General features: G+C 40.1%; 1 protein-coding gene across 1 annotated transcript in view; it reads left to right on the forward strand.

Moving 5' to 3' along the window:
- gli3 (GLI family zinc finger 3) overlaps positions 1-13340 on the forward strand; it is a 216674-nt gene that overhangs the window by 180356 nt on the left and 22978 nt on the right. The window contains exons 8-9 of the mRNA XM_053487870.1: positions 4414-4630; positions 7768-7881. Of these exons, the coding sequence (XP_053343845.1) occupies positions 4414-4630; positions 7768-7881 (331 nt within the window). The remainder of the gene's footprint in view (positions 1-4413; positions 4631-7767; positions 7882-13340) is intronic.

The raw sequence follows: 13340 nt of genomic DNA on the forward strand, positions 1-13340 counted from the left end.
GGAGCATTGTGGAAGGGATTGGGTCTAATGAACGGGTAGTGGGATTGAAGGACGGTGGTGGGATTGGCAGGAGCATGGTAACCTCAAAACCAGACAGTGGCAGCAGCATAGTGTCCCCAAAGCCGGGTGGTGGCAGCAGCATTGTGTCCCCAAAGCCAACTGTTGGTAACAGCACCCTATTTTCAGAGCTAGCCATGGGGGGCCAGCAGAGAATCCTCTGCACCAGAGGACACAGCTAGGCTTGGCAGGGAATGTGGATGGCAAAGCTGAGACCCCAGAGTATGGGCCAAGAAGGATATTGTATAACTTGGACACAATAGAGCATGGTTCAGGAAGACCATAGCATGCAACACATGCTATGGTCCAGGCATCGCATACCCTGGAAAATGTCATGGTTCAGGCATTTCATAGCATGGAACATGACATGGTCCAAAGCACCTCATACTGTAGAAGGAAGGGAACATAATTCAGACATCTGTGGTTCACAAAAAAACAGGACATGATTCTGATGATTATATTATCGAACATGATTATTATCCTGATTTATTGACAGGAGTTTGTTTAGTAATCAGTTGTCCCTCATTGTCTTCAACCTGTCAAGTTTGTGTCCGAATATGTGTTCAGCCTTGCAGATGATTTTATTTATCTTGTTTGCATCTCTGGCACTGAAGTTGTCCCCACAGCAGACCACTACATTATAAAGGACAGTAGCCACAACAGACTGATAAAACATTTCCATCATCTTGCTGCATATGTTAAAGGATCTGAGCCTCCTCAGTAAATAAAGTCTGCTCAACCTCTTCTTATGAACAGCTCCATGTTGGTTCTCCAGTCAAATCTGCTGTTCAAGTGAACACCCAAGTGTAGTTGTCCACAACGCCAGCTTTCTCTTCCAGGATGGTAACAGGTTTAATCACAGTTGTACACTTCCTAAAGTCCACTACCGTGTAATGTTTAGGATCAGGTTGTTTGGTGCACAACTTCACAAAGCTGTCCAGAAGTCCTCTATACTCTGACTCCTGTCCATCCACAACTAAATGTCCATCCGTCCAACACCCCACAACTGCAGAGTCATCAGAGAACTTCTGCAGGTGGCAGGACTCAGAGTTTTATTGGAAATCTGAGGTGTACAGAGTGAACAGAAATGGAGAAATAACGGTCCCCTGAGGTGCTCCTGGGTTACTGACCACCACATCAGACTGGAAATTCCCCAACCTTACAAACTGGGGCCTATCTAACAGATAATCACAATAGATGTGCTGACACCCATTCTGAGCAGTTTCTCACTCAGTAGATATGTTTGTATTGTATTAAAGGCACTGGAGAAAAAAAAAACATGATTCTCACTGTACCGTTACATCCATCCAGAAAAGAGTGAGCACGCTGTAATAGGTATATGACTACATCATCCACTCCAACATGAGGCTGGTAGGCAAATTCTAGTGGGTCCTGGGAAGGTTTTACCAGTGGTCCCAGGTGTGCCAAAACTAGGGTCGTTTAAACACCTTCATGACTTGTGACATCAGTGCGACTGGTCGGAAGTCGTTGAGGCCAGAAGGGAGGGCTTTCTTAGGTATTGGTACTACACAGAATGTTTTCCATAGCATCAGTATTCTTTCCTACATCAGAATAAGGTTTAAGATGTATTGCAGGATACCAGACAACTAAGCAGCACAAGACTTTAGAATCCTGGGGCCTGAAGCCTTGTTTTGGTTGAGTTTTTCCAGCTATCTTCTTACCTGGCTAGCTGTAAGCTAACGGGCTAGCTGTGAGCTGCCACCTCCTGGGGCATTGCGCCCTCTGCTTTCTCCTGGTGCTCTAAACTCTCTGCTTCCTCCTGGGGCTCTACACTCTCAGCCCCCTCCTGAGATTCTGCACTATCAGACTCTTCCTTGAGTGTGGACCTGGGATCCGCCCTGTTGGCCCCACTCTGACCACATTGGTCTGTCACTTCTGCTTACTCACCAACTGTTTTCTTTAAACAAATACACTTACCCAAAGGATTATTAGGAGCACCTGTTCAATTTCTCATTAATGCAATCATCTAATCAACCAATCACATGGCAGTTGCTTCAATGCATTTAAGGGTGTGGTCCTGGCCAAGACAATCTCCTGAACTCCAAACTGAATGTCAAAATGGGTAAGAAAGGTGATTTAAGCAATTTTGAGCGTGGCATGGTTGTTGGTGCCAGACGGGCCGGTCTGAGTATTTCACAATCTGCTCAGTTACTGGAATTTTCACGCACAACCATTTATAGGGTTTACAAAGAATGGTGTGAAAAGGGAAAAACATCCAGTATGCAGCAGTCCTGTGGACGAAAAATGCCTTGATGCAGTCACCAGATCTCAACCCAATAGAGCATTTTTGGGATGTGGTGGAACAGGAGCTTCGTGCCTTGGATGTGCATCCCACAAATCTCCATCAACTGCAAGATCCATCAACTGCAAGACTCTATCAACTGCAAGACTGCTATCCTATCAATATGGGCCAACATTTCTAAAGAAAGCTTTCAGCACCTTGTTGAATCAATGCCATGTAGAATTAAGGCAGTTCTGAAGGCGAAAGGGGGTCAAACACCATATTAGTATGGTGTTCCTAATAATCCTTTAGGTGAGTGTATATGGTTTGTATTATTATTGTTATTAGTCATAATGATATAAAATAATAATTAATACTTATTGTACTAATAATTGTTCCATTTGCTTTTTTTGTCTATTAGATTTATTTCTCAGCTGGCACTTGTAAGTAATCAGAAATATTATGCTGTGAGGGAAATCCCTTGAAATAGGGCCTCCAAATGAACTTAATGTCATTGTATGTCTTTTTATGCTTTAATGGTTATTTTACGGTTGTCACTTTGTATGTGCACAAAAATTGTAATACATTTTATTTGCATTCTTGTACATATATTATATATTTATTTAATCATTAATAGTGCTATGAGCTGTTGTATAAGTAAAATTGTATTAAGTGGGCTGTTATTCGGCTGAGACAAGCATTCCAAAACTCAGGATTGATTTGGCTACCAGAGTAAGATTTGAGATTCTTGCCTATACCAGCTGGCACTGATATACCTGGATCCCGACTTTTGTGTTAGAGCGTGATCTTCAGGGCTGCTAAAATAAGGAAAGGAACTGCTTCACCCTAACCACAGCAGCAATGATTCTTTTTATGAATAGAAATAAATGATTCTTATCTTTTCTCCTTCTTGTATTATATTCACTGCAGTTGCAGTCCCATTATACAAGCACTGAACATGGAACACAAATGTCACACCCTTTTATTTATGGTTGCGTTAATCCATTATTTTTTACAATGCCAAGTAATTATCATTACTGGAATGAATTATTTAATTAATACTATATGGGGTATAATATGTGTGTTAATGCCGCCATTAAGCTGTTTTATGTTCTGTAGTTTCTATTGCAACATTTCTTTATCATTCTTTAGGATTGGTAACAGCCAATCCAAACAACAGATTGGACCGCTATATTGCATATAGTAATTCTTAGGGTGGAAATATACTTGTTTTTAACTACATGTATGCACACGCACGGTGGCTGATTCATGTATCCTCTGTTCGACTGATGCATACAGTAGCTTGTGCTTGAAAACCATGATTTTGCTTTGATACATGCTTCAGCAGTAGGGGTCACTAGTGAACAGTGTGCTAAATGAGGATTCTAGTAATAAAGCATTTTTCAAATCAGTTGTCTGGGAAGCCTCAGTGCTTCATGTAGACTCATTTGGCCATCACTAGCTGTGCCGATAAACGTGCCAGAATTTATGAGCAAGAACATAAGCCAATGCCTACCACTCCCATGGCTTAGGATCTGCCAAGCTCTCCCTATATAACTGGGACTGCAGGAAAAAACTAGGTCAAACTCTGTCACGGGCACTTGATATGTCCATACTGTAAATCTCAGGAGCTCCGTCTGGGACAAAGAGATGGAGCTAGATGCAGGCATGCCCGACCTGACCTCACTGTTTCCTCATAGTCCACTGTATCAAGTAGACAGTCTTGTTTTTTTTTTTTTTATCACGTATGGAGGAGAGGCAGTGTGGATTGTGGGTTTAAACATTATAAAGAACAAAAACAAATGCTAAATACAAACAGAAACATGAAAACTAAGACTATAGCTAGGTACTATGGCAAAGGGTAAGGCTAATGCTAACACTAGCAACAACCAAGGGAATATAAACAAAGAATCTAACTGGGTAAACCATGCATCAAATTAAACTAGCACAAGACAAAGAAACAACTGAAACTTGGGATTTATATTTTTATATAAACTGAAGTCTGGGACAAGTTTCAACATAAAAGCTTGAAATACAAATGTCAAAAACACAGATCAAGAGACAAATATGGGAGTATCATGACACCTTTTTTTCTCATTTCTTCCCCCTTATAGTCCTGCACTGAGTTTTGCCTACCCTCCCACCCCAGTTGCACTGCAAATGCAGCAGCAGCTAATTGGCCGACCTCCTGGCATTTTAAGTTCTGCTTTCAGGCACAGTCCTCCTCTCATCCACCATGGCCCTACCTTCACTACCCAGAGACCAATAGCAGGCATCATCCCCTCAGGACCCGGGCCCACAGAGCACTCTATCAGTTCCACTGACGCACAAGTAAGTGTGCTATTGTGTTCATAACCTGTTATGAATTGTTTCATGAATCTTGCTTGCCATAAACACATCAGCATCCTTTTCCCAAAATACGTGATTGCAGGTAGCCATTTACTTACACACACCCAAGAGATTAAGGAGAATTTAGCATTTCTATGTGCTCCTTTTAAAATTAGAAGGAGCTTAGCTTCATTTATTGGAATAAAACCAGATCTACTGTGCACAGTTCTTTTTAAAAGATTGACACATTTACAGCATCTACTTGCTGTTTGCAGTGAAGTATAGAACACTTTGGGGAGCATCTGGTGATTTCTCTTTGTACTGATTTGATCTGTATTTTGTCAGATCATATACACCAAATGGCACCCTTGACCAAGAAAATGTGTCTCTTTTGGTCGCAATAAAATAACAATTAATAGGAAAAAATGAAGATGTATATAAAAATATGTTTAAGCTTCATGGCAGCTGCATCCACGGTGATACCTTTGGGCCTTCTGCACATGAGAGCTTTTCAGTAACTAAGAGCCAGGAGAATCCCTGAAGGCAAATAAGGGTCGTGCGTCATACCCTTTCTATGTGGTTCAGACCCTGGTCTCTGACCTTGGGTCCCACTTGTCACTGGTCTTCTTGTCGCAAGATGCTAACAACAGATGCTTCCCTTACCGGCTGGGGCGCAGTCTTGGACTGCCGTCCAGCCCAAAGGCGCTGGAGAGGTCATCTTCTCGCATGGCACATTAATTGCCTCAAAATGATGGCTCTATTTTTGGCCCTACAGCACTTCCTCCAGCAGCTGAGAGGCTACCATGTTCTAGCGCAGGTTGACCACATCAGTAATCTCCTATATAAATTGCCAGGGCGGACTGCACTCGCGCCGCATCAGGTTCTGCTTTAAAGCTAGCGCATCAGGTTCTGCTTTGGGCACAGGACAAGTTCCTCTCCCTCAGGGCGATTTACATTCCAGGGCACATGAATGTGGAGCTGTGACACACGGGAAATGGAAACTCCACCCTGACGTAGTCAGCCAAATCTGGGAAAGATTCTTTACAGCAGAGGTGGACCTCTTTGCCTCCCAAGAGACAGCACAATGTCCCCTCTACTACTCTCTGACTCATCCAGCTCCCCTGGGTCTGGACGCGATGGCCCTCACGTGGCTCAACTAACGCCTTTATGCGTTTCCTCCAATACCTCTGCTCCCGGGAGTGGCTCTCGATGGCTCATCTTGGATGATTCAAGTGAGGAGGGATCTTCTGTCTCAGGTGCAGGGGACAATATTTCATCCCCGACCCGAGCTTTGGAACCTTCACATTTGGCCACTGAACGGGACCAACTAAGTCAAGCTGGTCTCCCAGCCAGCGTAATTGACACTATTTTAGCCGCTAGAGCTCCCTCCACTAGGAAAGCTTACTGTATGCCCTCAAATGGAATGTTTTCGAAAGTTGGCGCATGAAAAAGCAGGTAGACCCATTCCACTGCCGAATTGTTTCAGTGCTGGAGTTCCTGCAAGATAAGTTGTCCTCTGGCTTGTGCCCTAGTACCCTCAGGACGTACTTGGCCGATATTTCAACCTGCCACGTTCCGATCGAGGGGGTTACTGTGGAAAAACACCCTTTAGTTGCCCATTTTATTCGTGGAGCTAAACAGTTGAGGACACCCACTAGAGCCGCAACCCTTTCATGGGATTTATCTATCGTGCTCGAAGGTCTAATTGACACTCGTTTCGAACCGCTAGAGTCAACGTCTGACAGGCTTCTGACTTTTAAGATGGTTTTTCTTATGGCGATTACCTCTCTCAAGAAGATTGGAGATTTGCACACCTTGTCAGTCTCCCCATCCTGCCTGGACTTTGCCCCTGGGCTAGTCAAGGCCATTTTGCATCCTCACTCGAACTATCTTCCGAAAGTCCCATTCTCAACCATGCACCCTGTTGTTCTTGAAGCCTTCTGTCCTCCGCCTTTCACAGCTTCGGAGCAGGAAAAACTTCACCTACTGTGTCCAGTACGTGCTCTTCGGATCTACGTCCACCGCACCAGCCAGTGGCATAAATCAAAGCAGCTCTTTATATGCTATGGAGGCCGCAACATGGGGGCGGCCGCCACTACACAGACCTTGTCACACTGGGTGAGAGATGCTATTGCTCTCTCCCACGAGGCGCGTGGGCTCACTTCGCCTCTAGGAATCAGGGCTCATTCAACCAGGGGGATTGCTTCATCTATTGCACTAGCCAGAGGTATTACCCTGCAACAAGTATGTGACGCGGCGGGCTGGTCCTCTCCTCACACATTTGTTAGATATTATAGTCTGGATGTTCATGCCACTCCAGGCTCACGAGTCCTCGAGTCAGCTTCCGAAACATAGTTCTGAGACCTCTCGGCCTTGTGCGCACACCCCACACAACTCGGGGTCCAGAAACTTGCAGTGCGGCGACGTTGGTACTCTCGTTCCCATAGCGTTTTCACGCAGCATCGAGTGTAGCCTATTTGGCTGTAACCCTGTTCCCTGAAAAGGCGGGAACGAGATGCTGCATCCCAATGCCGCACTGCCCACGTGACCGGACGTCCGTTCAGACAAATCAATCTGAGGAATGTTTCCGGTTCACTCCGATTTATACCTGCAGATGATTAGACGCACCGAGGTTATATAAGCCAAAATTTGGCGTGTTTGATACACACATGCTTCATAACCGGCAACACGAAAAGATATTCCCATAGTGTTTTCACGCAGCATCTTGTTTCCGCCTTTTCAGGGAACAGGGTTACAGCAAAGTAACCTGAGACGATTTCCTTAGCTCAGTTAGTTTTGTGAATTTTCTGTTGTATCAGAAAAAATGTTGTGTTTAAAGACCATATATTCAAAAAACAGGTTTAGTTTAGCTCTGATTAATTAATGGATATTTCCTGAAAGACTAAATGAAAACTAAATTGAAGTAAATAGAAAAATAGCAACCAGATCTCAATTACTTTCTTAAAACTCTTTTCTGGCTGGCCAAGCATTGCCCCTAAGCTTTAGCGGAAGATTGTGTGTGTGTGTGTGTGTGTGTGTGTGTGTGTGTGTGTGTGTGTGTGTGTGTGTTCGTGTGTGTTCGTGTGTGTTTGCGTGTGTTCGTGTGTGTGTGTGTGTGTGTGTGTGTGTGTGTGTTACAGAGTAAACCCACCAGTGAGTCGGCAGTGACCAGTACAGGAGATCCCATGCACCACAAGCGATCCAAACTTAAGTCTGATGATGAGACTCCAGGCCCTGGATCAGTTGGTGTAAAGGTACACACAAACAAATACTGATGCCACTCATGTATAATCCATATAGAGAAGTGGTCCAGTAAGAACATAGGCATCATAACCAGAATTAACATCTCACAAACATCCAGGCAGGTTGATTTGCAGACATCATTTCCTGATAGCAAACTGACTTAGCCCCTAATCCACAAAATGGGTCTGGATTGTAGTCCATAGTGACCACTTTACTTCATTTCTGAAAGAGAGCAATTTCTTAAAAAATTACTTCATTAATATTAGAAAAGCAGAGCTGAGTAAACTGATTTGAGTCTTAAATATTGCAGCTTACTTTTTTTTTTACAAACATTTAAAAAGCTGCTAGCCTTATTAAAAACAAACAAAAAGACAACTGTGCTACAATATTAACACAGAGCTTAAAACATAAATTTGAACTTAATTTTTTTCTGCTTAGTCCATTAGTATTCCAATGGAATACTGTCCAATGGATTGCTACTATAGTAGCAATCCATTTTCAAATTTGTTATATTTGCTATGGACATTTGCTCCACTTTTAGTTGTAGGGATGCTGACAGTTGTACAGTTCTTTGAGCTTTCCCTATCTTCTTCCAGGTTGTGTGTGCTTAATGATTTCACTCTCGGTGGCAGCATGGGACACATCTCTCTGCATCTGTATTTACACAAAGAGATTTTCATACAAAATTTAATAAACTTTTTGTATTTATGTTAAATCATTGGATCTCAACCTTTATTGGGTGAATGCCTTCCCTAGCCCCTGCCCCATCTCACCTTGCACACAGTCACTGGATTTTTTTATAAAGTGAATAAAGTAAAAAAACAAACAAGAAAATCCCTTTTTTATGTGATTTTTGAGATTGTATTGTATATGCCCCCTAAACCATGATCATCGTCTAATTGAAAAAAAAAAATCAATTTACAAAGGTGCAGGTTTGTGGGTGAAAGAAAAAAGCTGTAACAAAGATAATCCATATTGTATTCACTTTATGTTCATCAGTGCAATTATTATCTCCTGGACGGTATCCAGGCATTCACAAACTTGACACTGTTCAACACACCTGAAATATTTTAGTGGTGATAGATGGTAAAACAAATCAAAACATAAACGGAAGTCAGGTAAGAATGACAATAAGAAGTTACATATTGCAATTACTATGTGCTTAAAGAGATCTCAAAAAATGGCCAAGCACACCAAAAGGTGAACTGTAATTGGCAAAGGAAAGCTAAGAGTTTTAAAATGAGAGTGTGTGCATATGGATCAGATTAGGAGTCTGATCTATTCAAAGTGATGTCAAATACAGGTCACGTTAAGAATATTAAATGAACAATCTAAAGAAAAAACATTTTTGGTCAGTAAAACGGATATGTCTCACTTTTACCTGTAGTGTGAACGTACTGTAGACCAAACAGATTTACCTTAGACCAAACAGATTTACCACATCTTATCAGTAACATAAATTATTACTTTTCTGATTCCTTACAGATGATGTCTGTACTGTTTCACGTGTCCTCGCAATTCTCCTCTTCACAAACTCATATTGTAAAGGAAGCACTGTTTCTATGGCCCATAAGACCATTACACTCATGGGACATAAGGTTAATTCAAAAATCCTTTTTACAAAAACATTGTGTGCGCGGATGCAATGGAAACAATATTCACCTATTTGAACAACCACAAAATACCAGGGTGACACTGGACACATTAGTGATGTAAGCCTAAGAAAGAATAGACATTCAGCATTTTTTCTTCTCTTGGGAAGTTTAGCAGCAGCTTTCCTTGTAGGCTGTGCTGATTGCGATATAGTGCCACCACTAAAATCAACCAAGTGCAACTCTTGTTAGAAAATCATTTTGTCAGTGAAGAAACCCCCAAGAGTTTTGTCAAGAGCCGGAGATGGAACAAAATTTGACAGAGATGGCCGCTTCATAATACTCTAGGCAGGAAAAATTCTGACAACCAAACCAAAACACTTAGACGGTCAAATCTGGTCTAGATTGCCAAGGAGACTGTAAAAAGTCATAGTTTCTGATTTGTGAAAGCTATATTTGTGAAAACTTCACTTTCATCTGCTGAATTGGAAGCTGCGGATGCCAACATCAGTGTCGTCAAAACACCCGTATAATCGTTTATAATATTATGAGGTAGGAACTTTTGAAAGTTATAATGGAGGTATCTTATCTGCATATAACTTTGTTCAATGCCACAATATTCTGGATGATATTTATCCTAATTCAGTACACAGACGTGTAGACGTGCTCTGCGATGGACTAAAAAAATCTGAGGCCACATTAGTAACATGACCAAAATAAAATACTACCTGTAGAATTTAAATTGTGTTTATGTGCACCCTTGTATGTGCTCCTATTACAGATGCTCCGATTGATCGGCCAGTAATCAGAAGCTGCCAATAATCAATCACTTTGTTTTTATTGATTGTCTGTCTCTCAACTAGCCGATCACATAAACTGATATGACTGCAATGACACAAAATACATGAGTCCATAGCCACATGAACACACCAGTCTAGGAATATTACATGTCCTCTTTAAAAAATATATTTGTGCACTTTTTGTTTAGAATAGGTATTTTAACTGCTATATGTGCTATATGGCACTAATCATGTAAAAAAAAAAAGTCTATATGACTTTTGCAGTCATATGAACAAGAATAACTATTCTGCATTTTTTCCTGATAATTACGCAACAGATAATACTGCCAAGCCACATAATAATAAACCGGAAAACTATAGTACATAGTGCTTAGTTGGTGGTTCACATTAATTTGGGCTACTTTTCAAACTAAAGATGAAGAAAAACAGGATATATGAACAGCTGTCAATATGAAAAACAACATGTGGACATGAACAAAGGACCTGAAGAAGATTTTGCTTCTAACTTCCTTAACTTAGGAAACTTTCTCTTTTCTAATTCAAACAGTAAAATATGTAGATTTTTTTATTTATTTTGGAAGCAGACACACTACCAAGCAAAAGTTTAAACAAATCTTCTAATTATATCTAGTTGTTGGTGGTGGCTCAGTGTGTTAAGGCTCTGGGTTACTGATCGGAAGGTCAGTGGTTCGAACCCCAGCTTAGCATGGCTCCTGCTTTTGGGCCCCTGAACAAGGCATTGTTCTGAAAACCCCCCCAAAAAACAATATTTAACATATAATCAAATTGAAATCAAATTAAATTAAAATAGAAGAAATAGATAATGAGCACTCACTTTTTATTTTATTTTTTCCCCATTTTTCCCACAGAGCTTTTAGGAGCGGGTTACACGTTTAGAGTTAACAACAAGCACAAAACTCACTGGGAGCTCATAACAGTTTTACTATCTACAAAATGATTCCTACTATCTACAAAAAAAATTATATCTTCTGACAACACACTGCCCAAGCAGTGAGACAGAACCACACACACACACATTGATAGCACTAGAGTTGCACAGGGATGCATATTGTCCCCTCTCTTATATTCTCTTTTGTGTACCCAACCTTAAGTCCACATCTTTGAGGGCATCACCTGGTTTCTGAATTCTTCTCTCCTGATTAGAAAAGCACAATAGTACCTATATTTTATATATATTATATATATTTTTAGACTTAAAAAGTCCCACCTGGAGATACTGGAGAACTGTACTGGAAACCACTGTACCATTGAGAGCATAAAGCCCTTCAGAGGGTGATGAAAACCGTGCAAGGAGTCATTGGTATTCAGCTACCCTTCTTGGACATTTACTATAGATGCTGCCTGCAAAAGGCAAGAGGCATTATCAAAGATACTTCTCACCCCAATCATGGACTATTCACCCTTCTCCCATCAGGCAGGCGCTATAGTTGCTACAGCGCCCGCACAAACAGTCAGTAAAATAGCTTTTCCCTGTGGTTATTACCACACTGAACAGCTGATGGCATGTAACAGCATGACATGTTAACCACTACACTAATGCACTGTCGTTTTCAGTCTATTTTGCACTGCTTTTCAACTATGCATCTTTGCACCATGCATAATTTATGTTTATCAATGCACTACAGTATATTCCACCCTGTTTATTCTGTACAGTATATACTTTATCATACACAAACCCCTATATGTACTTATGTATATCCTGTTGAGCATGTTATTTCCTCGACTTGACTTATCCACTGCAGGTTTTGTAAGTTATATTGTTTATTACCATACAATATATAACATATTCTTATTACCTACTGCACCGTTTGTATATTAATCATTCTCACCCCTGTACTTACGAACCCATACACTCATTCAGCACATTGTTATTTATAAGGCCACTTATGCACTTCTGGTTATATGCTACTGTAACTGCATTTCATTGGCTTTGTACATGTACTTTGACAAATGACAAAAAAGTTAAATGCAATTTAATCTAATCCGAACATTTTAATGAAAATTTACATTTAAAAAATGGCTAAATCGATTAAATTTAAAGCATCGGTGTGCACTGGTGTCGTGCAATGTTTTGGCACTCCATCCAGTGTGTGCTTCATTTGGTGCCCTGAACTCTATGTTACTGCTTGTAATAACCCTTTTGTCAGTGTCAAATTGCTCACTGCGATTGCAATCAAGATTTTAACAAGATCTTTTGATGTGCTGGTCTATCAATGTAAATAAGCATTCTTTAGTGGTAAATTTGTCAAATTTATTTTACTGATCTTTTAATCAAAACATGTTAGCTTTCTAGAATGAAATTAATAAATTTATTTGTCAAATAAAGTATTTTACTGTGAAGGTTTAATAATGATAATAATAATCATAGTATTATAAAAAATATAAAAACAAAAATGTTTTAGTATACTTATTTTTATTTGGATTAATACCAAATAGTATTGCTTTGCCATTTGTGAATGTAAATAATTGTTTTTTAAAACGATCATGTATTCTTATAGATTTGTGTGTGTTCTGTTTCTTATTTATTTAAAGAAATTTAAAAGAAAGTAAAGCTGTTATGCTTGCATTGAGATCATGGATCGAGTCCTGCCTCTAAAAGCCCTGTCCTGCTGCTTTCATCATGGTTTATGTGCAGTTTCTCAAAGCGATACATGTTTGGCTTCCTTAAAAGGCATGAAAATTCCCATGGCCTTTGGGTAAATAATAATAAAATAATTTTTAATAAAACAAAACACAACACAGCACGTAAAAAAACAACAAAAAACTTCTGGGTCACACCATTTGTGTCTGTTAAAAAAAATAAAAATGTAATGTAAGCTATCTTTATCTGGTTTTATTTTTTAGTTTTAATTTGAGGATAAAATAAGAAAATGAAAAACAAGCCATTATTAGTTTATTTTCCCTAAATTTTTGCCAGTATTCAAAAAGCAAGTTTTTTTTTTATTTTACATTAAAAAACCAAATGAAAAAATGTTACACACAATTCAGAACTCTATAACAGTAACAATACCCAAAAGGTAACAGTGTGAATGAAGAGGAAAACACAGAGATTAACTA

This window comes from Clarias gariepinus, chromosome 26, assembly GCF_024256425.1.
Source record: "Clarias gariepinus isolate MV-2021 ecotype Netherlands chromosome 26, CGAR_prim_01v2, whole genome shotgun sequence".
Classification (NCBI taxonomy): domain Eukaryota; kingdom Metazoa; phylum Chordata; class Actinopteri; order Siluriformes; family Clariidae; genus Clarias; species Clarias gariepinus.